The 27,491-nt window shown below is 37.1% G+C and overlaps 1 protein-coding gene across 5 annotated transcripts in view; it reads right to left on the bottom strand.

The window, feature by feature from the left end:
* arhgap42b (Rho GTPase activating protein 42b) overlaps window positions 1–27,491 on the bottom strand; it is a 122,468-nt gene that overhangs the window by 23,828 nt on the left and 71,149 nt on the right. For all 5 annotated transcript variants that reach the window (XM_007569943.2, XM_007569939.2, XM_007569938.2 and 2 more), the window contains 3 exons: window positions 13,940–14,011; window positions 1,375–1,476; window positions 1,026–1,136 (listed from right to left, as the gene is read on the bottom strand). In XM_007569943.2, coding sequence (XP_007570005.1) covers window positions 1,026–1,136; window positions 1,375–1,476; window positions 13,940–14,011 — 285 coding nt within the window. The remainder of the gene's footprint in view (window positions 1–1,025; window positions 1,137–1,374; window positions 1,477–13,939; window positions 14,012–27,491) is intronic.

Raw genomic sequence — 27,491 nt, 5'->3', positions numbered from 1 at the left:
CCCCCCTCACCAACTATCTGCAGATTTGCATTCCTGGCATGGGATATGGGCTGATGCCAGAGGATGTAAATAAATGGAAAATAAGCTTTTCAACAACAAAAAAAAAAAGTTTGCTTCTGACTAGGGCTGTAGTGATACAATAATCTCACGATATGATACACAATATTCTGCTCACGATACAATATATATTGCAATATTAAGCAAACAATACAATTCAATACACTTTTGAGATTTTCTGAAACATTTTAGAGGGACAGAGTGATTTTGGTGACATTTTGTGACTGTTACAGAGTTGGATTGAATTAATTTAACTGAAAACTGATTAAAAGGACCAACTACACAATACCTGGCTCTGGTTGGACATGGACACAGACTTAAAGTCGACAGCTGGACAAAATGAATCAAAGTGGTGAGAAAACATGTTTCTTTTAATTGAAGCAGTACAAACTGTAGCTTACATGCATTTGTAAAGTAAATAAAGTGCACCAAGTAACCTGCTCTGAATAGTTTGATACCTTTTTAACCATGACACTTAACATCTGAAGGAATCACTCTAAGCCTGATGACCTAATCACTCTCCCGGCGAAGCAAGCAGTGAGTGAGCAAGGTGACAGTTGGATGTTACGATACTTGCAGATGAATATCGATTATTTTCTAGGAAAGAAAATATCGATATATATCGCAAAATCGATATTATTACACAGCCCTAGTCCTGACTCACTTTTTCAGGGATTTGCATGCAGAGAATTTAATCTTTTCAAAGTTCGCTCCCCACATCTGTAGTGAAGTGAGTTTGATAAGCACTTGTCTTATTTAACAGCTGAAATTTGATTCAATTTTACCTGCTTGTGCCTCCTTGAGTGTACAGGGGGGAAAAAATGAGATAAGGAAGACAAATTTGTGCAGTAAAACTGGCTTCATTTCAGAGAGAAGAACAATAATTTAAAAAGGCTGTTTTCTGCTTAAACTAAAGTGACAGCAACAAAACTACAAAAAAAAAAAAAAAAGTTAAATACTTCACTTACCGGCTCAACAAATTCAAATTTTTTCTTTTCTTGCACTTCCTGAATTTTGAAAACATACTCAAGGGATGTGTCATAAAAGAGCTGCCTCTCCTTATCAATCTGTGTGTCTGCCTGAGAATGAGCAAACAGAGCAGGTTTGAGCCGTGAGACAGAAACGATTCAGCCAAGATAGAGAAACGCTTCATTACTCCACAGAAACGCTGTGCACAGAGAGAATTAAACATCAAAACAATCATGCATATACACACACAAACCTGAAACTCTGATTTTCAAAGGACACCGAGCTGACCGTAACAAAAAAACAGGAATTATTTCAAATGTAGGAAGATGAAATTTGCTTTGGTTTTACCTCCTGTAGATAGGCCTCTTTCTTTTTAGATGACAGGCTGAGATGTCTCTCAAGTGTGGAGTAGTATTTTTCCGTCTCCTTATCAAATTTCTTCTTTACCTCCTAACACACATGAAAGGCTTACACACAACTTGGAATAAAAAATAAATAAATAAACAAACAAATACTTTCATAATCTTTTATCTGAGCTGTGAGTCAAAATCACCACTAGGTGGAGGTCTAACTACAGTGCAGTTTCACAGGCTATTTGTCAATTGCCATTTAAAATTCCGTCAATGGATTATTGTAGGTCATAAAAGTGGCATAAAACGCATGTAATGACAAGTCGACAATGTCAGCATGTCTGTGTTTGATCAATACAGTCCCCCAGCTTGGGACAGGGGTTCAAACCAAAACACACAGCACTGTAAATCACAAATAGCATTATGCATCTGGCGTAGTCAGACGCAGGAGTGGCTGAAAGCTGTTTGCATTTTCCTTCCCATCCACCAGCCTGCAGGGATATGTCAAACTCAACAGCTACAAGCCTCCAGATGCAGACAGCGCTGAGGAAAATGTTCAAGAAATAGGCTTTTTATGCCAGATGCTCATCTCTGCTACAGAGATCCAAATGTGCCACAAATAAAGGAAAAAAAATATTTAAATGTCAAACAGATAAATGAATAATGTATAAAATACCTAATAAATAAAATGTCATGAATATGTTTATTTTATAGCATTTATGTTGCAGCTAATGAATATCAACAAGAGATTCACTCTAGATGTCCACAACAATTTAAACAATCTACGCATTTAAGAAAAATCTAAACAAAACAGAAACAGAAGTTTCTCATTATGGGGAAGAATTCTGCATACATGACTCCACTGGTGGAGAAAAAAACATTAGTTTTATGAAAAAAAAGAAAAAGTTGGGAGCCAATAAAACACAAAGAATATTGTTTGGCCAGAGAAGAACAAAATGTAACTTTTCACAGTTCACTGCTTATGTCATGTTTGGAGGAAGTACTGCATTGAATGTAACCCCCAAAACAACATGTCAGTGATGAGCAGAAACAGAAACACTGAGGCTTTCGACAGTCTTCAGACTGATTAAAGGAAAGATGAAAGGATTTTCTTAAGAATATAAAAATGAAACAAGGGGGATTTTTTTCAGCAAGACAATGATCCCTGAAATCCAGCGAAGGAAATTCTGAATCTGTTTCTAAGGAAATGAAGCTGATCGAATGTCCCATACAACCACCCAGCCTTTATCCGACTGAAAATCTATGGACAGAACAGATAACCAGAGTGCACAGAAAAGACTCCCTCAAGATTTTAAGACGGGTTTTATGGGATAATCTGTCAAAATGACACCCGAGCAATGGATTAGACTAGTTTCTGCATGCAGGTACATGTTAAAGTCACCATTACCTGAAAATGCTTACGTGCAAATTATATAATGCGTTTAAATAAACATTCCCTGTGGTATTTCAGTTTATTGAAATTCTCTTACTTTATGGAATAACTCGTGTTTTTTTTTAAGTGGTGGATTTAAATCTGTTGTGAATTTAATACCAATATCATCTTCAAAAATATATTTCAAATAATCTTTTGGGGTTGGATTCACAAAATCCATTGATCTTTTTATTAATTTTTTGTTTTAATTTTAGTGCAAGACACAGGACAGTTATTTTATCTGAGTTTTTTCTAAACAGTCAATGGATGTGACTAACATTGCTTTAGCCAAGATGTTTGGAAAATCTCTGAGATGAATCGATGGCAACAGCTTAAATTTGTTAATTTATTATTCCATTGTGCACTGTGGAAAAGAAAGCTTGACATAACTGAATAAATCTTGATATAATTGCATATGATCTTAAAATTTGAATACTTTATTATATAACCATGTATTTAATTACAGGCACATTTAAATATGGGAAAACTAGATATATCTACTTTGAATTCTATGCCAATCATCTCATGTGTAAATAATAATATTCAATTATTTATTTATTACGTTTGATATTTCAGCACTCATAGTCAAGGAGGATGAAACTTTTCCTCTTCTCAGTCTTAAAAAAAAAGGAAAACAGACTAAACTTGCAAACCTTAATGAAATTCTGCCCAAGCAGAGAGGCATCCAAGTGTCTCATCTGCAACTGCGACCTCCAAACCGAGCTACGCCTATTTAATGCCCCTTACATCTACATGCAGATGTAGGGGACAGATTATACACTCCGGAGGGAGGATGGAGAAAGTGTGAGGAAATGGCCACTAGAGCCAGATCCTCCTTGTTTGTTTTTATTCCCATGGCCCTGAGATTTAGCAAGTCTAATCTGCCAGCTACTGATTTGACCTAGAAGAGAGTTTCGTCTCAACAACTCTGTAAGCAGCTAAGCGAAGGAATTCACCCACAGGACACAGAAATGTCCCTACATGAGAATCCGTAGTGCAGCAAAAAGGGCGGGGGTGGGAAAATCAATAGATAATTTCATGTAGCAGCATCTTATTTCCATCTGTCCTGCATGTCGGACCAAGAAATGATCTTTTCAACAACGTGGAGAAAATCAATTCAAAGTGTGCCTTTATTTTTGAAGCAATGAGAATGATTTAGGTAAAGAGCAAAAATATAAATAGATGCTTAAACATGTCTGAACGGTTTTGGTCACCAGTGAACATACACTAAGAATTGACATCCAAGTGCATTTTTTTTTAATTTAATCATTTTATGGAACAGACAAATACTTTAAAGATAGTCCAACAATTTTCAAATGGATTAATCTATGTCAGAACATTAACTTTATCCTTTGTAAACCCAAATTAGATGCATGTCTGGAAAGTTTGTCCAACAGGAACCTAAATCAAAGTTTCAATCATCAGGATGCTAAAGATAATGTGGGGTTCAGAAAATCTGATCTAGTTCTTCAAATTCCAAACACTTTTTACATGAACCAATGTCTCAGACATCCAAACAGACACAGATCGAGACGCCGCCACCACACTTCATAGTTGGTACAATGTTCTAAGGTCACTGAGTCTTCTGCTGTTTGTCTGCTGTATGAACATAGAAACTCAAAAATTAATACAAACTGGTGCACCAATTTCTCGCCAGTGGGATGTTGCATAGAGATATCAATTAGGATCCAGAATGGTCCAAATGCATCATTAGAAGCCCAAAATAAACGTGACAGTAATGTCCTTAGTGAGCGGATGGAAACTTCTGACCAGGACTCTTCTGTTTGGGAACAGGGACGTTTATGGTCTTGTCTGGCATTGTGACTCTTGGTGAGAAGAGGTAATTTGGATAGCTCAACATAAACACACACAGGCACACACACCAGGGACCACAATAAATTAAGAGCTGTAGCTGAGTCCCACAGTCATAGGAGGAATGTCCTAGAACTGATGAGTAGTGTGAGCATACCCAGAAAACACGGTTTGGAGCAACTCCGTCACACACGCAGACAGCAGGCAGCGAGCCAGAGCCGCAGCGAAAATGTGAGGCAGATTCAGCTTGATTGAATCATCCGAAGTGTTAAAATGTTTTGTTTTGATCCTAGCAGGACATGTAGAAACCGGCATGCCTGTAATCATAGCCTCGGAGAACACGGGGGCTGTGTGGTTGCTTGTCCGTGCGTTGATGGTAACTCCCCGTCTCCATTTACTGTATGTTTGAGCAGACAGCACAGAATATACGCAAGCAAGACCGAGAGAACGATGCGAAAGGAGGCGCAGCTCAAAGGAAAGTCTGAAGCTAAATATGAAGGGACAGCGGGCATCTCTGTGAAGAGATGCAGACCCTGAAGCGAACATTAGGAAGTGGCTTTTGACACAAACCAATGCCAGTGTTTGAGAGTGCTCATTTAGCTGAATGGAATGAACAACGTCAAAGCACTTGGCAACACTCTGCCGGTGCACAAAACGCACATGAACCTATCACTCGGGAGATTTTCTCATCTGATTGCTTTGTACTCACTCATGAATAAATCACATGCAACAGGAAAATGCTCAGATGCAGATAGCTTTGTAGTGGGATTTCTAACTGGTGAGGCCTCGTGTAGCTGCCAGGGGTGATCTGACAGCAACGGCATGAGTAAGTCTGCTAATTTCTAAAATCAGGACCATTAGCGAGAAAAATATGGCGTGCAGAGAGAATTTCTTCTTGTCATTATTTGTCAGTTTCTTTCAAGTCAAGAAACTAGGAGATGATAGAAAGACTGTAGGGAGGGTGTTTGGACACCGGTTGTTCTTTGCAAGTTTTGACAGTGACCTAACAAGCTCCAGGACTATCCTTTCACCATGGCAACAGATGTCAGCTGTAAAGGAGACTGAATGTGTCTGTATAGGTGTAGAGAGAAAATAATACCAGACGCCTTACAAAAGGTTTTAAACTTGTTCACTTTGTCAGAACTGATCACGTCAAAACAATCTCTTTCGAATTATCTCGGCATTTTAAAAGACAGAGCAACACAATGCAAAGTGGAAGGATAATGCTGCAAGGAAAAAAAAGAAACAGATGAAGAGTAGATCAAAGTTGAAGTGTGATGTGCATTAGCATTTAGCACTGCTAAGTCAGCACTTAGATTTTAGAGGCAACTTTGAGCTTTGAACATCCAGACAAACATTTCCCCCACTTCTACAAAATACCTCAAGTCGAATTAAACTGGATGAAACAGTATACAATTATTTTCTGATATTCACAATTGGATTTTGGCTTGGTCTTTGACTGGGACATTCTAACACATGATGAGTTTAAACCACTCTATGACAGACCTGGCTGTCCGTTTGACGTGCTCTCTTCCTGGAAGTCGACTCTTGCTCCGGTATCCAGTCTTTTGTATTTTCCACCAGTTTTTCTTCCAGGACTTACCTGCGATTAATGCATATTTTAATAATTGTACTGTCAAAACCACGCTTTATTGTTTTTTTCAGCTTGGTGGTGTTAACTTTCACACACACAATGTTTGCATGAACATCAAAAAGTTCAACTTTAGTTTCATCTGACCAGAGCACATTCTTCCTCATGTTTGCCGTGACATGTGAAAAAGAACTACAGTTTATGTTTCATTTTCAAAATCAACTGTCTGGTCATATTGACCATCATGTCTTGGTAAAATTGCATTCTTTCCATTTTCAGATAAACTGAGCAGTGTCCTGATTGATGTTCAAAGAATATAATTATTGTTTTAGAAAGTAACTACTTTAAACTTATCCACAACTTTATCCCTAATCTTTCTACAGTTTTTTTTTCTGCGGTTCTCTAACAAACCTCTAAGGCCCTAACAGAAGAGATGGATTGATACTGTCGCTATAGGTGGACTCTATTTAAGGATAAGGAAGCTCATTAGATGTGAAGATAGATTAGATAAATACAGGGTAATCTTGGAATAAAACCTTTTAGAGGCTGCAAAAGACTTGAGACAGAGGCAGGATTCTAGGAACCACCAGTAAAGCTGCAGTCTGAGAGTGAAGTGCTGCGTTAGGAACAAATGGAACAATCAGATTTCTGATGTATAATGGAACTTGATTATTATAGGCTTCATATGCGAGAAGGAGAATTTAAAATTCTATTGTGGAAGTAACAGTAAGCCAATGAGAGGAAGATAAAATAGGAGAAACATGATCTCACTTTTTAATTTCCATCAGAGCTTCTCCGGCAGTGAAGGCTTTCAGCGGTACTTTCTGGATTTCCTGAGTTAAAATAGTCCACTCTTAAAGTAACAAATGCATGGACCAGTTTTCCAGCATAAGGATATTTCTAATTTTGTCAATATTACTCAGGTAAAAGAAGGAAATCCTAGAGAGTTGTTTAATAAGTGGGATGGCTTTCATGGCAGCATACCATGTGTTAACAAAACTCAGTAAAATCAGACGAAGTTCCAATTGAGGATCTGCACCAAGCTTAGAAAATGTACGTGTACTGATGCTCATCATCCAATCTGACTTTAGTTATTGCACTGTTAGTTCACTGATGTGAACTAATGAACCTCTCAGGACTTTAGAGAGCAGCAGAATTAGATTTTTAGGGATATTGGAGTAAAGGGAACTACATTAATATGCATGCTGCTATTTTTGGTACTTCACAGTTATGCATTACTTTGCACTGATCTATAAACTACGTTGAAGTTTCAGGATTAACATAAAAAAATGTAAAAGTTCAAGAGGTATGAATACCTTCGAAAGGCACTGGAGTTCACATTTTCAGACAACAATTTCTAATTTGTTTGTCAACATCTAATGCAAACACCAATGAGCAGTCAGGCATCATTTGGAGCAAATTTAACCATATTTTCATTCTGAATGAATTCTCTGAGCAGTGACATGAAAGGGAAAAGCGTAACCTATCTCTATGAGCTCATTAGAGCTGGCTAATTGGAGCATGGGTCCAGAAGTGGCGATTAAACCGCAATAGCTGCACACATGAGCTGGTCTTAGATGAACAAGGGAGACAGACGGAACACAAACCTTCAGCTGAATTCTGCCACTTTGTGCCAAAGCTAAGAAAAAAGCTTTCCTTTTTACATAATAATAATAAAAAAAAAGACTAATTCCTGTAACAGGCAGGAAGAGGCTGAGCAATTAGCAAGAAATAATTACCAACATCTGCTTTGGAAGAGTTCAAAAACAAACATCCAGACTTCTAAATAGGCCACATTTAGGAGGCAAGCTGCAAACCTTCTGGGTAAAATTTAACATTTATCAGTTGTCACTAAAAGCTTTTGCAACAAGTCGAACTTTAATAACACTCGAATGCAAAACAGAACATACAATTTGTTCCTTATTGTATTTGCTTGTTTGTAACTACATAAATCAATCTTCATAAGCCTTTTTTGGTCTTATGGCATCTGAAAAAGCCTTTTGACGAGCTCTGCTAGCCTGTAGGTCTACATCTTCTCCTGTAGGGAATCTTTAACTTTCCCCTGACAGGATCAGGCTGTATATTCCTCTTGCTACATAACCTTGAGATAGCAAGTAGGAAAAAATACAAAGACCCAGAATCAGAAAAACTGAAGTGAACAACCAGCTTGCTTTCAAATCTAACACAAGGTTATTCATCCAATAGTCTGACAATTTTTCTATAGGATATTAAAAATGGCCTCTTTTCATTTCAGTGTCCTAAAGCTGAATTGTGACGGCTCAGTCCAACTCTGAAGGTTAAAGACAACACAATAAGGTGAACTTTGCCTGCTGTCGAGCCGTGAGTTTGTTTTTCTGCTATTAGGAGTGTTTTCACAGCAATTTGGCTTTATTAAAATCCAGAGGCTTTGAGGAAAACTTCATAACCAAGAGGAACTAACAGGAAACAACAGCACTCTGTTCTTTATCAAGAGTCACTTCCAGGTCAAAGGTGGAGTGAAAACACTGGGAGGAAATATTACAAGTCAAAGTTATGCTGAGAAGTCATTGTGCAGATGATATTTTCAGTTTGGTAAACAGAAATCCATGAAAACTTTATTTTTATTTTTTTTATTACACCTCTGTATCAGAGGGAATGAAGACGGAAATTAGTTAGAAGCTAAATCTGGGACAATTCAGCTGTTCTCTACTGAGAATATTGCTTTCATGCATCTTCCCTGGTATATATATGAACCAGACTAAACCTATGTTGGACATTTCTAGGAAGTCATGAGAGAACATAATAAAGAGAGGTTTATTTATATCAACACATTATGGCAATAATATTAAATATTTCTATTACAAATGTACTCAATATATATTTTTCCATAGTCTATATTGGAAAATAATGTATAATGTGTCTTGACTCAACATACATTCAGTTTTATATTAAATTCATTTACGGTTGCTACTATTTTATGTAATGCCAATTGGAACCACATTGCCTGACAACCAGACACGTCCTCCAATAATCATCTGGTAAACTGTGGTTACAAAACAATTTTAATTGTGTTTAACTTTTGCTTGGTACGGAGCTTTGAAATGTGATTAATATGATAATACTCTAATTAGCTGTACTTATGCATAATTTAATTTTACTATGCGTCATATTTTAGGTTCAATAATAAATAGTTATGATTATCCTAGCAATTAAGAATTATTAAAGTTGACACATTTAAATTTTGATATCTTAACCTTATTTTGCATAATAAGATAAAGATGATTTGACTTTGCAATCTTGTGTGCCAAGAGCTGAAATGTTAAACATGTATTAGAACAGTTTGCAGGGTTTCAGGAAGTTGTTGTTTGTTTTGTTTAGCCTTTTCCAGAAAAGGGAACACTAAGTGCATAAATAGTTTCAAAGTTAACAAAAATACCAGCGCTCTAAACAAAAAATTCAGCTCTACTGTTAGGTTGTTAACAAAACTGTGCCGACCACTAGAACAGAGATTCTAAGTTATACATTTTTTGTACCAAATGGATGTTTGACATTATGTCAAAAAAAAAAAAAAAAAAAAAAGCAAAACTGTAATTTCTTTGGGGTTTCAAGATCCGTCTACAGTTGCAATAGAAGTAAGAACAAGCGAGACAGAAACTTTTAACAGAGACGAGGAAGGTTAATCAGAATGCAGCAAAATTGTTCTGTTTTATTCTCTTGAGTTTTAAACCTGTCTTTCATGTATTTGCAAATATTATGACATCTTGGAAATCCTAGAGTTAAGGTAAGTTATTCATGTTCCATGACTACACATGGAGAATGCAGTCAAAGAGCAGAAAATGTCTTTGTGAAGATGTGTCCTCTATTTAAAAAAAACTACAATGAAACCTGTTATACGAGGTTTTCATCCAATCATGAAACAGTCTCTCCTCCTGATATGAATCTGTGCAAAAAAAAGCCTACTTAGAAAAGAAGATTGAAAAAAATATTTAGTATATCACAATACAATACTTTAAGAGAGAAATTGTAATCGTTCAGCATTAGTATCCGCAAGTCAGGACAAAATAAAAAAAAAAAGTTCCAGAAATCTAGAAAAATTTAATCTGTGAGTCTAAAATGCAAAATGCTGTCACTCATTTGACCTTTTGAGTTCAAGTTTCAAACTCTTCAGTTACTGCCTTGACTGAATGGTGGAGAATAAATAAGTAGCTACTGTTTTGCATCTGGCCATTTCCTGCCAAAGAATCTTAACACACTTCTGTTATTTTAGCATGTTTTCTTGTCTTCTCCATTTTGAAAAGTAGCCAAGATAAATGGACTTTGCTTCATGTGAAATAGAAACTAAACAGCTTAATTAATTTAGATGCATGTATTTTGCAATAATTATGTGTCATAAATGTATCTTCTATTCATATTTAATGTATAATTTTCTGTGTATGAACAAATTTACTCAAATTAAAAGTTGTATGTTATTCTTTACATTTGTCAGAGGTGCTTTTATGTTCCAGCTTTGGCACGGAGGACTTGCAAACTAAAAACAGGAACAACCTCTCATTCTGTGTCGTAACTTTGAAACTTTTGTAGCAAGCTCGAGAACACATTTCAGATCACAGAAAAGCGTATCTGAAACTGAAAAAAAGAAGTGTTACATTGATTTCAGACCTACATCTCACTTTGGCTTCCAGCACATATGGCAACACATCTTTGCCTTCTCAGATATTTTCTCTTCGTGTTTGTTGGCCGCAGACTGCTAAGTTTGAGGGGCTTAAGTCCAAAACATTTGGTACCGCCTTGTGTGAAGCAGGCTGTCCCTAATATGTCTCACAGAGCTGCAGTCAATCTGCTGGTACATCACAGCTGTGGAAGTGTTGTGCTTGTGCCTAGGAAGCTAATACACTGGTATACAACCTCAGAGGGATTACACGCAGGATGCCCAAATATGGCAAATGCTCCCAGACTGTCCAACTGATGTTCTCAGACTTCATCAAGTGCAATAACTGGAAGGGTCAGACGGCCCGAGGATCTCTCCAGATTCTCGGAACCGTGGAAAGTTACTCAGCCGCCCGTGATGTGTGCGTTTCATCTCACTCTAGTTGGGCTAATGTTTAGCGGAGGAAAGACTGCAGGAGGACAGAGCCATTAGGAGGAAGTGGTCGGAGGAAATAAGAAGTAGTGGGAGTAATGAGGGGGGTTGTGGCTTTTAAGAAACCATTTTATAAACACAGAGAGTGAGAGCAATAACACTGAGCATGTTGATGTAGGAGAGAAAGAGACACAAATGGCAGCAAAATGTGGAGTTTCATTTTGGCAGAGGCATGAAGCGGCATTGGTTATTCAGTCTGACCGGGCAGAGAGAGAGAGCGATGATGCTCACACCTCGGTACAGGGAAGAGAAATGGTGTCATTATGCTGCAGGTTGGCCTGTGAAGAGACCAATGAAGTACAGCAGGATGACTATATCTGCAGACCAGTGGCTGTCAAGGCATGTAAAATAAATCAAAATGAGAGACACTGAGAAAGGGAGAGGGAGACGGCCCGACTTTGAGCCCGAGAAGTCCCTCAAAAAGATAAAAGCGATGTTAAGATGTGCAAATGATTCATAGTACAGTATTGAGTTAGTGGTGGAGTAGTTGGAGAGCGGCATGAAAGCTCCAGTTCTTCCATCGTGCTCATGTGTGAACTCACCGAGGGACTGACCACAGACAAGCCGCTGCGCTTTCATATCGTGCCTTTGAGTTGGCCAGAAATGAAAGCGAGGCTTGTAGCAAGAAACCCACACTGTTCTTTAGAGTCAACGCCATCCTTAGCAACATGTCCGCTGTGAATTCAGGATGCCTTCAAGCAACACCGTGCACAAGTCCAACTGATATCAATCATCCAGATCCAATACGTTAGAGAAGACTGCACTACATGTAACAGGATTACAGCAATCCGATTAAAAAGGGGATAAATGCATTAAATGCGTCCTTCCTGCAGGTGTATTGAAGGAGGAAGGAAATACTGCAGAGGTGATTTTTGGAGGTCTTCACATGGCCCAGTTTTATTTTAAGAAAATGAGAAATGGGAAGTGTATTTATTTATTTATTTTATCAATAAAAAAATCTACTGATGCCACAATCTGTGAAACATCAGTTCTGATGCTTTGAACTGCATGGAAACCTACATGACATGAACTGGACTAAATGCATTTTTAAATTAGCCAAGCAAAATATAAAACTTTATTCATGTAAAACCTTACAAGACATACTACATGATGCTGTAAAATGCTGTATAGAATAAAACCTGATAATCTGGAGTTATGCATATTTTTCTGACTAATTCTGTATTTACAAACTCCAGAAATAAAAGAACAGATGCCAAGTAAGCTTTCAGACCATCCACCAATACTTTGAGTGTTGAATTTGTGAGGATACATGCAAAAGTTGCGTAAGATGTTATATTTCACACAACATAATTAACCTTTAAAATAGATAAACAGTGGACTCAGCAATATTTATTGATACTAAAATAAGCAATTAAGGTGAAAAAAATACATAGAAAAATTAATCAAATGCAGTAAAGGAAAAGGGATTCGCATCTAAATCACATCTTCCCCTTATCTTCACAACATCTTATAATTTTGTTGACATAAAATAGCTGAACTATAATGATGGCCAGTTAGAATCACTAAAACTAACTTGGATTTTGTGGTTTAAGTATATTGGAAGAACTTTTTGTTTCATATTGGTTGTTCTGCTTTATTTTCATTTCCAGCTCTGTTCATTTTCCCTCTTAATACTCATTATTAGTAAAAAAAAAACAAACAAAAAAAACAATGACAATTTTTCAATGTTATAACAACTAATCAAGAGTCTTTTTTTTTTTTTTTACTTTGAAACCCCAGTTTCCAACCATGCTTTTACTTTGAAAGCCAGTTATCTTGACTTCCTGGAAGAGCTGACAATGAAGCAAGTTAGCGGTAGATTTGTAAAACTAGTTAAAGTTGTGTAGAATCTTGTTGCAGTATATGTAAATTCCAACCTCTGCCATAACGTTTCAGCTGCTAACCCCGATTAGTAAGAAGGTTATCCATCCAACCACAGGATGGGCTGCAGTGACACTGAACGGTCCTTCAGGACATTTCATATCCCAAGGTGTTCCAAGGCCAGAAGGTACATTAAGTCCCTCCAGAAATACTTGTGGCGCTGCGCCAGGATCTCCTCTCAGTAAATACACCGTAAAATGTACATCTCTGTTGAAGATAAGTGCGACATTACTGCACGTGTTTGGGTTATTCTCCCTTAACAAATGGGCACAGAATTCCACTTATTAATATTTCACTCTAAAACGTTGAATCAATGTTAAAGTTAAAAGAGTGAAAATATTAAACAGATTACTATAAAACTTCTGGCAAAGAGAACAGCAGCTTAGAGACTATAGCAGCCAAAAAAAAAATAAATAAATAAATATTGCTTGGGTCAATATGCCACTATTAATTTAATAAACATTAAAAAGTTAACTTTAAAAAACTAGCAGGTGTTAATGCCTTCTAATGTCAAAATAACAAACTGACATCTTTGTCTGTAACCCGTACCAGTCAGATTAATTAGGAAAAGGCCATTTTTCTTGGCAGTGTCACGCTTTGGTTTTAATTAATGATTTACAGACGGTGGGAGAGACGAAGGGGGTTGAAGGGAAAGGGCGAGGGTGTCGGGCCGCATGAAATCTCTGGCGCTGCTTCGTCGCTAATTGCGCACGTAGGGGGTCTCTTACCTTCGCTGCTCCAATTTGCTCCTTCCGAAATTTTTCCAAGGGAGTAATCAAGACATCATCTGCATTCTGAATCTGAAACAGACAAAAATAAAAGAAAACGCTGAGAGAGTGTCATCCTGACTGAAAGATGGGATCCGAGTCATCGCAACCCTGCGACTGATTCAAAAAAAAAAAAAAAAAAAACATTAGGAAAAATATAGCACAAAACCCAATTAAGAAGTCATTCAGTTTTGTCACAGAGGAAATTACGAATGAGAATCCTCCATCTCAAATCAAAAGCGCTGAGAGGATGCATTAGGTTCAAATACATATGAAGGGTAAGCAATCAGATCCATTAGTGTCTCTTTAACAAGCGACAATACCCAATGTATTACTGTGAGGAACCAAAATGAGTATAGCAGAGATAAGAGGGGGGGAAAAATGCCTTCAACAATGGCCTTAGTAAGTATGAAAAAAGTACCATCTTTATATGAGCTCTGAAGCACCAGGATTGTCAAACCTCGCTGAAATATGACACAGTTGTGCAGATGAGGCAAGCGCAGCCTGCGATGCATTTTAATTTTTGAGGCAGCGCTCGCCTCCACATGTCGGCGACCTCTGGAGTGTCACCACTAGAGAGAAAGGTCTCTCCTGTGGCCCTCTCCCTTTTTATCCCAGACAGAAAGCGATACGGCGAGATATATTGAGCCAATTACAGTTCACGCTCAATCCTCGCGGGTGAGCGGTTCAAAAAGGTGCCATTAAGGTGCTGCTGAATTTCCTACGGATGGGTTTTCATCCGCCAGGATCGGATGACATCAGACTGGTGGAGCCGCTCAACGGCAGGGTCTGTCACAAATGACGTGGTTCTTAAGGTGATTTAAGGTGTGGTTCTGTGTGGTGAGTATGCGTGATAAACTATAGACCCAGGTCTAATACATCCATGATACCAGCACTAATTTAGTGCTGTCAGCTCAGATGGGCTATCAGCTCCTGAGCCGTAAACCACCAGACACAACCGTTGTGTAGATATAGTTTTTGTTTTGAGCCATTAATCTAAATGCACAGACCTTTCACACATACAGTCGATGGCTTCAAGAATGGGATCAAAATCTCTCAAACAAAATCTATTTGCTGCTCTTTTTACAGTGCTTTGAACAAAACTCTGAATTTTGTCACATTTGTCAAGTTGCAACCACAAACAACAATGTAAAGTAAAATTCTTCCCTCGCATGTGTCTTCTGTTGTAGCTTTTTTTGTCACATTTCAATGTTTTGGGTGATGAACCACATCTAGTATCAGACAAAAATGTCATATATTAACAGTTTGAATAAACGTAGCAACTAGTTGTGCAACACTTGGTGGCAACAACTGAATCAAGCATTTGTGATAACTGGCAATGAGTCTTTTACAAATCTGTGGAGGAGTTTTGAATTGTTAAAGGTGGATGAATTAGACTGTTTACCAAGTACTGTTAAACCAAACCTCAGAAACCTTGGTATTAATTTTGATTCTCACATTATTAATATGCCGTTCTCATGGCTTAACCCAAAACATTTTTTTAAATATATTTCTAAGCTTTGAACTCTGGTGTGAAAAGCTGAAATAAACATGAAGATTCATGCTCTTGATATTTTAACAGCCATTTTACTTACTTGAGTCAGAAAAAGGTTGACCACATCCAGTAAGTTCAGGTCTTCATACAACGCCCAGAAGAGACGGCATGTTACTCCTGTTTTAATCTCTATACATCGGCTACTGGCATATTTTAGAATTCATTTTAAAATCTTCCTCTGTCGTTTTAGAGCCCTGCATGGTCAGAGCCTACATCTCTGACCTTCTAGACCTTCTGGTACATCTCTTCTTGCAGTTTGTCACTGAAAGGTTGTTAATGGTTCCTGGAACACATTTTAAGACCAGAAGCGATGAATCCTTTAGAGCGGCGCCGCTCAGATTGCAGAGGGTATAGCCTCCATCTTTGCAGTGTCTTGATTATGTTCATTTATTTTAAGAGGCAGCTGAATACTCATTTGTTTAGACAAATATTATTCATGCCGTTTTATATTTAATGTTTTTATCTCCTTGTGTTTTTAATGCTAGTTTGTATCGCAAAGCACTTTATTGTTTCTGACCTGTGACAGTGCTACATATTTAAAGTTTACCTGATTATTTTATTGTGTTAAGAATTTGAACACAATTAATCATATCTTGTTTTTGCATGCAAGTCTTCTGGCTGGAACCTTTGTTTTTAAAATGCTTGTCGTACATCTGCAAATCTGACGCATAAGCGGCATTTGCAACAGAGATGAACGTCAAAACTGCTATTCTTGGTCTGGTGGGGATGACTTTTTGTTTCGAAAATCATTCGGATGGAACGCTGGAAAATATTATTGTTGTGTGCAAGTTATGCAAACAGGAGTTAGTCTATAATTGAAATTATTCAAGCCTAAAATGGAATCTCAGTGCAAAACATGTTGCAGCACGCACAACGTTAATTTCAGCATCAACGTTTCTAAGAAGGTTGAAAGAAGTTCCATGAATGACCAGGGGTTCCAGAAACTCTTCAAAGCTGAATGGGTTTCATAGAACTTTGCACGAGTCTGATGGTTGAATACATAACAGATTAAAACCAAGAAATGTCTTTGTTGTTGAGCTCACGTGTGTATTTATTCAATAATTTAGCAGCAAAAAGGGTTTTTAGATTGAAGATGTTGCTTATTTTGTCGATATATAGTTTTCAATTAAAATGTGGTTAATCTGACAAAAATTATTATTCAAGACCCACTTCTATTACTAACTCTTTAATGTCTATGCCACTTAAAAAGTCCAAGGGTGCTTAAACTTAACTGAGACAAGTGAGGTCTTCAGTGCTTCAGGTGTGGGTTCTTTTCTGACCCCTTCATATATCATGGATGCCTAACTGGAGTAAGTTTGGTTGGTTGACCAAACTTACTCACGTTTCTCGGTTTCTCCACAGAATATGATCTACTAGCAGGTGGACTCTGTTTGACAATTAGGCTAATTTGTTGCAATTGTATTTTGACTTAGTTTTGCTTAGACAGAATTTTAGCTGCATTGTGTTTGTCTATTGGAAAAATGTTAAACACACTGAAGTTATAGTTGTAACAGCAAACAGTTTCATAAGATGAGAAGACTTTTGCAACAATATATGCGATTTTATGGACTGCTGTAAGATCCCACTGTGCTTGTAAATGTCTAGCTTTGCTGTGACGCCGCAGATTGAGGGTTCCATATTTTGCACTTTACTCAGGATTTTTTTCTCAGATTAAGTAAGTTGCACTGTATCGCAATTCAAGTGCGGATCACCTTCTTACCGATTCTGTTCTGACACGTCAGACAAGCGGTGAACATTTGATTTATGTGGATGTCGTAAAGGTGGGCAGGCTGGTCAAACTGTGACTGCCAGACCACTGGGAGAGTCTCAGAAATGTCAAGGACAAACTATGAAGTGGCAGCAGGCGGATGGGGGATGTGCTGGAACAAGTCTGCATGTGGAGGGCTCACCACAGCTCTCCTGGTGTTGCTTAGCAAGCTGGAACTTGATAATTTTGTTGATGAAGATGGATATGTGCGGCTCTGTCTGGGATCATGATGATCTTAAAGCATAACCCTGTCAAGTATCTTGAGATTTGACATTTTTTACTGGAAGGTAGAAAGTAATTTACTCTATGATAGAAAGTAACGTGGAGTAAGATTTGCCGGTGTAATGTTGCCTACAACAATTTAAGTTTAAGTTTCAGTAGTTTGCGACTAAGTGAGCGATGCTGAAAACATGTGTTCATCTCAAATTCTTCATAACATCGTAAACATAAAAAATATATTGTGTTATAATCAAACATAGAATCAAAAAATAAAGACCCAGTTTGCCAGACTTCACTGAAACTCTTCAGCAAGGCGGGATAGTGATGGTAGGACAGTGAAATTATCCAGTTTAAATAACGTTTATGTCAGTTTTCAGAATTAACGACTTTATTGATACTAGAACAAATATTTCTTCACTCAAGACAACATAACCCAGAACCAGATATGCTCAGCATTCAGACTTTGACGAGAAATTCTTCACAAACTCAATATAGATTGGCCATTTTTATACTGTGTTATTAGACATCAGATTGTTTTCCTGTTTTGTTTGAATAATCAATACTGCAAAATTAAAGTATTGATTTTACTTTAATCATTTAGGGCTGTGAAAAATGGATGGATGTATATAAATAATTGATCTTAACCCAAAAATGAACATTACATTTGACATCTTGTCACTTAACCCAATTTCTAGGTCGTGAACCTAACACCGTTTACTTGTTCAAACCTCTAAAGCGATTCTGTTGTGTTAAATAAAGGGTTTTACATATTACCCATTTTAAATCACCATCAAGAAACTGTGCTTTCTTCAGTTGTTATGAAAATGATGTATATATGAAAAATATTTTAAAAGGAATTTGACTTTGCAGCCGTATTTGATGCCTTGAAATGGGCTCTGCTCACCATTTCCGACCCCCCAATGATTCATCACAATGATTCTCCATGGCGTCCATTGATACACTTTACAACCATTCTCAGCTCAGCAGTTCCACCAGGTGTTGGCTAATTGCTGCTGCCGCTAGTCGGGTGGAGCTGAGTGAAGGAGGCACATGCAAAGGGTTGCTCTGTGGGGCGGAAACTCAGCTGGGGGCTGAAGCTTCAATGCGGTTGGTAAATAGGCGCCGCAATTTATGAGCAAGCGCTAAGGCATCACGAATGGCTGCCATGATGGGAGATATGCATGAAAGAATCAAAGCAACAGTCCAACATGAAATAAAGCTCAATAAAATTGACTTTGCATAATACTCCTCCCCTTTAAGTTACCTCAGGACTGGAACGGCCCACATCTGACCCAGGAACTGGTTGTTTTTGCCTTAACGTAATAAATATTTATATATGTTTCACATAAACAAAAGAGAAATCCTGCCAGAAGAATACGTAATGTAAACATCAGATGAAAAGACTTTAGCAACTAGTGTATTCTGTTTTTATTTATTATATATCAAATAATAATCAAAATAAATGTGTTTCTAATGGGGAGAATTGCCCAGAAAAGATTCACAGCATTTTCCAAGGCAGAAAGAGAGATAACTGCAAAACAAATCTATAAACCACCAGATTTCACACTTGGATTGACACTCCGCTCTCAGCTCCCACTGTACAAGATTACATTTTTAGATGAAACCCACAATTTAATCACTACAAGATCACACATTTGGTTTAACTAGTGAGGGTTTTATGATGTACAAGTAAAATACCCATGATACGATTTTCTCTTTAAATTTATTAATTCATTTTTCTCCTAATCAGCTGCTTTTAAGAAATTTGAGTAGATGTTTCCGTGCAGCCACTCCCATCCTGTGTGAGCCATTAGTAAATGAGGCGGTGCTCATGTAAGGTAAAATCAAGGCAAAGTGACACTCTGCAACAGCGCAAACGTAGAGGAGGTCATCTAATCTAGATATATTAATCCCCCAGTCATGTAGAAATTGTATTATTTGGTGTGTCAACAGCAATGCTTAATATTACCCTGCCATTATATTATTTCCTTTGTCTTATCTCTAATGCTTTTAGTTTAATTGAAACAGTGCATTATCCTGCTTCAAATGTAGATTTCCAAAATTAAAACACTGAAACTGTTATACACAAAGCACTCTAATCTAACATTTAATAAAGTTTATAAAAATGTCTTCTACTAGGATTGGTTTCTAAATATATGTTGACTTGGGATTTCTTTGACACGAAGATTTCATTTCAAAAATAATTATTAGAAACCAGCGCATGATATAATGTGGGTTCAACAGTAATTGGTATGGAAAGATTTGAATTTGAGATAGTAATCGCCACACTTTGACATACATATATTTATACATGAAAGCAGCCGACTTATTCAAGACTCAATGGATTACTTTCAGGCTGGAACTGCGCCCACTGCCCTCAGCAACAACCCCTCACAACAGGATTAAATCCATATGAGCCAGCTCCGTGTGATGCTTGAAAGGATGCAGTAGCACTAAGCAATTTCATTACCAGATAGAGGGAGGTGGGGAGAGATGTCAACGCGCCACGTTTTCGCTGCTTCCGTTTGTCCAAAGCCCAAATATCAAAAGTGTAACTCTGAGGTTAATTTAGCAGAGGAAGATTAAAAAGCCACCAAGGCCACAACATATTAAAACGCTTAAAGAGAGCTAGAATTTAGAAAAGTGCTTTAGGAATGCTACTGGCCCGATTTGGAGCAGTGGTAAAAGGACAGTGGCCTTGAGGTGATTATATCAAATGCAGTTGGATTTGAGCCATAAGTACAGAAAAAAAAAAATAAAATAAAATAAATAAAATCAGGCATGCTGTTTTTCTCACTGGCTTCAATTCTGTGATTAGTGTCAGTCACCTTTTGGGTAATGTGCATTTTTCTGTGCAGATGTGCCAGATGTTCAGCACCCTGAATAACAGGAAGTGTAAATTACTAATCAAAAATTCCCAGGCATGACATTAAATAGTATATTACATTTTTTTGTTGTTGTTGAATTTGTTTTATAGGATGGAACCCACAAATGTGCCAGTAGTTATTTTCTTAACACAACCATTACTTGACATATTTGTCTCCTAAATCAATGCACTGATATCAGAACTGATATTTCTAAAATTGTGTGGCATTAAGATGGTGCAAAAAATGTTGGATTAGTTTTAAAAGGTCTTTATAAATCTTTGCCAAGGTTTCCAATAAGTTTTCCTGTCTCTGTAAACAGTTTTATCAAAGCTTTACTTTATAGAAACAAAGCATTAAAGCCAAGTTGGTCACCCTACCATTAAAAACAACAACAAAAAAACGTTTATTTGTTCTGCTCTTGCAAGTTCAAATCTGCAAAGCAGGAATATTTAGTAATTGTATCTGACAATGAAACTGACAGAACCGTAACGCCTTAAGAAAAAATATTAAAATATTAAAAAAGCATTTTAAAAGTGATTTATAGGAGAGACTCAGTTTCAGATATACTGCCTCGTTTGCAGGATGCAGTCAGCTCAGTGAAAACATGTGTAAGATACATAGGCTTTTGGCCAAGTATTGATTTGCTGCTCAGTCTGGTGGTCTAGCAGAAGGAGGGCAGATGAGAATAAAGGGATGAAGAGCTTCGAGGTGACAAAACTCCAACACTGTGAACAAGAGATGCTTCTAAAACTTCTAAACAGTATGAGTCACATGTTCAGCAAACTGGGCAGTGAAAATCAGCCTCTGCACTTTTTTTTCTAGTTGTTTTGAAAAGTCTTACAAAAGATGAAGCTTCAGTTTCGTTGCCTAATGAGGTCCCTCGTTGATAAATATCAATTTAATGTTTCACCCATTGTTAGAGGTGATTATTTTTTTTTGCTACATTAAATCCTCATCCTGGTTTAGCTGTCATGTCTGAATGATCAGGCAGAACCTATACGGCTGAAATGAAACCGAATTAAATTTGCAGTTCTTTCAATTTATTAAGTGTGAAATTCACCAGCTGTTTTTCTTCAAGTGTTGCTAAAGAAATGTTAATAGGTGCTGCTGGAACGCCTTCTGAGTGAAAATGAGAACATATTGAAATCATTTCTTCACATGAAAAAGGCTGTGGGAGCAAGGTGTCAGAGCTTCTATGTTAGTGCTGTAAAACAGCTGACAAAAGCCAGGAGCCACAAATGAAAATACCAGCAACAGCCAAAGTTATAACCATGGCAACGGCCGGAACAAACTAAATGAATTAGCCCAACTCATTAAAGAAGGTAGCAAAACCACGAGACCTAAGGGAGTTAAGCAAAAAAAAAAAAAAAAATCTCGTCTTGAGCTTCATGATAGAATAAAAAATAAATTCTGCCACCTTAGCTTGTAATTTATGGTGTGTGTAAAGCAAGGACAGTACGTGTTAAACAGGCCCGTGTTGGTATTCAGCACATACTAAGAATGCAGCACAAATTAATATGATTTACTGTCATTTTTGTGAAACACAGTAAAATTGCACAGGTAATAAATATTAAACACACTTATTAAATTGTATTAAAACTTTTCCTTCGCTGGCAAGGATACCATCAAAATGTCTCCTGTCTGGGGAAACTATTTCATGCACTGCTAAAGTGTGATCCAATGTGTGATTCTGAAGCATTTTTCAACTCAAACTGTCTTTGAACCTTGAAAGTCCTGGTTGCCTCCTTTATGTGATCCAATCTTCAGTTTACTCCATTGATTTTCAGTTGAAGTAAAGTCATGTGATTGCACCATCCGAGGAGATTTTTTTTAATTTATTTTTCTCTCTCTCTAAAACCAAGAGTTTTCCTAACTGTGCTTTTGGGATTAATGTCCAGCTGAGATATCAAAAGTGTCCAAGTACATTTCACCATCCAGTATTCGTCCAGTTAAATAAAGTCCAGCAGTAGTGTGTGCTGAAAAGCCGTGATGTTCTCACCTGCAAACTTCACTGTTGGCAGGGTGTTTTTGGGGCGATTCTTTCCTTCTCCTGCTTATTTTCTTCTTTTCCAGGGCTTTCAAAAGCACACCCTTAGTGGGTTTTCAAAACAACTATTCTGATTGTTCTTTATTATTACTCCATCAAGAATGTTGCAAGGAGAGTCATGTCTGATTTATGGGGAATTTATGTGGCCCTAAAGATGCTCACTGGAACATTCAACCGTTTTGAAATATGTCTGTAACTTGTGCCTTTTTTTTTTTTGCAGGAAAAAAGGTCCAAAGATCTTGAGGGAACATTTTGCTCTTACTATAAAACCCTTTTGTAAACCAGTCAACTAGGATTTAACTAATTAACATTCATTTATACTGATAAAAATCAGGAGAGATTTCCATTAAATGAATGAATCCCATTAATAAGCTTTTTTTTGTTTCGCTCATCATCTCCGTCGTGTGTTTAATGTTAATTTCTAATTTTATTCATATTTATCACACATACCCTAATTTATGAACTTTTTCTTTTAAGGACTTTCCTGTAATTTTTTGCATGTGTAGATTACTTGGGTTGTTACTGACACCTTATGTGAATATACTGTTAATAATCAAATTAATGAGCTATTTAATGAAAAAAGATGCTGATGTGTTCAATAAATATTTCTCCCACAGTATATGTGTGTGTGTGTGTGTGTGTAAAGCAGAAAGTAACGGCCCATTCCCCAGACTAAGTCGTTTCTGCTGCACAACTGTCACCTGCAGCAAGCTGAGAAGTTGTCATTCTATGAAATGTAAACTAACCTTCTGCAGGTGAAATTGTACAACAGCGTGTTGGCAGATGTGACATAATTGCCCTTCATGTTTTATCAAACTGTAAGGTGTTGAGTAAAGTTGCTGGTTTATGGATCCCAGGGGGAATTTTCTCTGTTTGTTGTAAGTACAGTTACGTCGCCTGTGATAAAATGTAATGAGGTGCAAAAAGTCAAAGCATGAATGCGTTTTCACACCAGGAGTTAGAGTTACCAAAAATAATCTTTATAACAGTGGTGAAACAATAAGTCTTATTTGTATTTGAGTCTTTAACGGAAGGGTGACACAATACCCAGCAAAAACAACTTGCTAACATATTGACTGCAATCCTTTATAATGCTTTGCATGCCAGTGCAACAAAGCCATCTGTTTTAACATTTTAGCGTGGAAGTGGTGCCTGCTATTATTCTGAAGCAAAATTAGTAGCCAACTGCATCATTTAAAACAGACTGAAAGCACCCTTCAAAAGTAGCAGCACCTCTTATGAAGATATGTAGCCAGGCTATGGTTGTACAATTATCTCATATTAAAAAGAATTAAGAGAATCTTAATTTTATTGAAAGAAACAAATTGAATATTTTTTTTCCTTCAATTTTTACCTAACTTTAGTTTTACCAGAGCGTCAGGGTAGTCCAGTTTGTCTTCTATGAATTTATGTTTTCTTGAGTGTGTGACAGAGGTCCATTTCTCTAAGCTGCTCTTCAAAGTGAGAAAGACAAGAAAACATGCCATACATGTAACAAAACTGTCTTCAAAATGGGGTAGACAAGAGAAAACAGCATTTAAAGGAGACATCTTTTAAATGACTTCCTTTTTCTCTGGGGTACAAATAAGGTGTGACAAGAGGACCGTTTCTTCTAGCCATTCTTTAAACTGGAAAGACAAGGGAACATTTCATTCAGGTCGTTTAGTTCTGTGTTGATCTAACAGCAAATGACTACAAGAAATTAGATGCTCACATAAAGTTTCTCAAATCTACATTCAGAGCAACAATTACGGTTTAAAGTATCTGGAACTGCTCTTTGCATCTATAGGTCACAAGGTTTCCGTGGAAATAATCTATTTGATTTTGCCACCTGTGCAAATAATAAGAGAGTGCTGTGGAAAAAAAAACAATTACAAGAAACTGACAACTTTGTGTCTTTGTGACAATTTAATCCCAAAAGCGAAAGCAAAGCATTTACCCACTTTTCCTACAGTCATTACATAGTTTTTACATTAAAAACAAAACTTGGCTGTAGGTAGAGAGATTTCGCTAATTCTGAGCGAGCTAATGGGGTTTTTAAAGTGAGAATAAACATCATTTATTGGGATTAAACTCAAACTATAAATATAACTACATTTCAATCCCACCTTCGTCATCAACAAACAGGTTTCAAACCCGTCTTCAGACCACGTGAGAGAGCTTTCCATTAAACGTGACCTCTTCTAACTGAAGTGACACATTACAAGACAAAAGCATTAAGACATCAAGATCAGCTCCAAGGAGAGGAATTACTTTGGATTTTTATATCCAAAAAAAAAAAAAAGTCACTTTTTTATGTTTGCCTCTATGCAATCTGACCATGCATCTGTTTTGTTGAAAGTAAATCTGTGAATCACAAAATGTTTTTGATTTTTTTCCCCAAACTCTTCACCACTTTCTTATAAAGTCTGCAAAACAACCTGTTAGATCCATAAATCCAATGTATAAACTTTGCTCTTGGAGGGAAAATCAATGCCTGCATTGTGTTTCACAGCAGATATTTCCAAACTGGACTTAGTCGATCGATGTAGTGTTTGTACAAATGCTCAGTTCCTTTTTCCTCAGAAGAAGTGGTGTATCACAGTAAGAACTGTGGGCAAAGTGAACATAATTAAGTGGAAGTGAAAATTGCCTGTACTTGGAGGAAATTGTGCAGATCTTTTTTTGTTTCTGAGATGACCCTGGGAGAGCTAATTAAAAAGTAAAAGTCTGACTAACTCCATCAATGTTCAGTTAGAATTGAAAAAATAAAATGGCCTCCTATTGACTCTTAAAAACAAAAATCAAGAAGGTAATTAAAAGTTACAATTTCTTCTCTTCGTATGAAAAGGTTTCTTTTGTAGATACAGTATTGTTCTTTTTGTCACATTTGCTTTTGTTTCACGTCATCAAAAACAAACTAAACAGCTTTCCAAACCAACATAGACAAAAACAACTGGATTTGTTATCAGTTGGCAGAAGCGTGTGCCAGTGTTTGTGGGTAGCTGTCAATAAGTCTTTCCCATCACTGTGAAGGAAATTTGGCCCATTTTCTTTGCAGAAGTGTTTTAATTCAGTCTTCCAGCATAAATAAGCCTGTTTAAGGTCATTTCACAGCAGCTGGATTAAAGACTTTGATTCATCAACTCCAAAGCCTTCATTTAGTTTTGAAGGTTCAGGTCATGGTTATTTGGGTTCTGAAGAAGCAAAGCAGCCTAAAACCATCACACCAACACCAACATGCTTGGTTATATAATGTTATTTTTCTGAAATGCCGTGCTAGATGTAAGATCTTGGGCATCTTCCAAAACATTTCACTTTATTCTCGTCAGTCCACTGCATATATGGTCTAAAACGTCTGTGGGAATATTAGGATAACTTTGTGTTTTTTTCTGTTCAGCAGTGGTTTAAGCCTTGGAACTGGCCCACAGATGCCATTTTTGGTTGGTGTCTTTTCTTTCTTTTTTTTTTTACAGTTGAATTATACTGAGGCAAATGATGTTAGCAGTTTGTTTCAGATTCTTGTCTAACTTCTTGGAAGAGTTGCTAAAAGATCTTGGTTTAATTTTGAGTGGCCAGTCGCTCATACGAAAGGTTCCCAATTATGCTATGCTTTTTATTTTGTTTGTTTTGTTTTTGTTTTTTCATTTGTGGATAAAGGCTGGTACTTTTGAATTATATTTACACTTCTTGAAATGGACGGCACAGCGTTTAATTTTGAGCTCTTTTAAGCTAACTCATGTAGTTCCTGAAGTTGGTTTAGGGCATTTTTAATTCTACAAATCATGCAGTTGTTGGTTCAGGTGTGGCCAGTGAAATGGTTAAGCACAGTTAGCGATTGAACAAAAGAAGTGATTAATTTTTAACATAGAATAATCGTGCTGATGTTTTTTCTCTGGTTGTCCTTGTTTGATATTAAAATCTAGTTAATGATCTGAAGCACGCAACTGTGACAAAAGAAAAACAGAGCAAATCTGTAATAGAGCTGTTAAATTATTTATGCCTAGAACTATTTTTGGTTTAAACAATGCAGGGCTCATTGGATTTATGAAAAAAGTACCAAAGTCGGCTCAGCTGACAAGAGTTGTTTGAGGACTAATTATATATCTTTAAACACCACATACTTGCATCAATGATTAACCAGTAATGCTAGACTCTGGTACATCTTGGCTTGTGAAAACTGCAGTTTAATTTAGCTTTGGGTAAAGTCCGATCATGTTTGCCCAAACACTCCTCAGACTTTCATTAAACGAGGCAACGTGGATGTGGCAGTGAACAACGAGGGCCTTTATTTCACTGAACTGTTTCAGGGTCAGCGAGACATTCCACAGTTCACAGGGCAGCACACATGGTACAGACAGAGCAGGAGTTACTGTACCATTAAATCCTGAGAAAACAGGAGCACCGCAGCCTCTTTTGGTGTCAGCTATGTGGAAAACACAATGTGTTTAACATGGAATACAACCCAAAGAAAAGGTGCGAAAAACATTTAACTGGACCTGCTTTGTTAGATTTATCATGGATGTTTGAGGAACAAAGAGTTGGATGTAACTATAGTCTACAAAGTATTTCTTTGCTGTTGCACTGTGTTGATATAATTTAGTCAAAGACGTCAAGCGCATTGAGGAAGCCTCCACCAATTTCAAAATCATCTATCAGACAGGCTTTTAGGTCATCAATAGTGAAAAAAAACAACTGGGTGTCCAAGAAACAAATGAATCTGACAAACAGTGAGAATACCATGACTGTCTAACTGATGTATTTGCCTTGTTTTGTAAAGATACAGAAAGTAAACCGTCTTACGTAAATGGCACACCAGCACTGCCTACCTACACATTTCTAATTGTAACTTGTATAATTTGATCACCAGCCAAGTCAGACTGCCAACAATTTTTAGAACTTGTGAAACATTTTTTTTAGCATGCATACCACAGCTCTCACATGCCACATATACCACAAATGTGTCCCACTGATACAGTATATGCACAAGTGGTATTCTAGTGTCACAGCATTGACCCAATAAAAACATTACTTAATCAGAAAACATTATGTAGATAATCTGAAGTGGTATTACACTC

Source organism: Poecilia formosa, unplaced genomic scaffold, assembly GCF_000485575.1.
Source record: "Poecilia formosa unplaced genomic scaffold, Poecilia_formosa-5.1.2 Scaffold252, whole genome shotgun sequence".
NCBI classification, from domain to species: Eukaryota; Metazoa; Chordata; class Actinopteri; order Cyprinodontiformes; family Poeciliidae; genus Poecilia; species Poecilia formosa.
The sequence above is the reverse complement of the archived record's forward strand: the minus strand, read 5'-3'. Positions and strand labels throughout refer to the sequence as shown.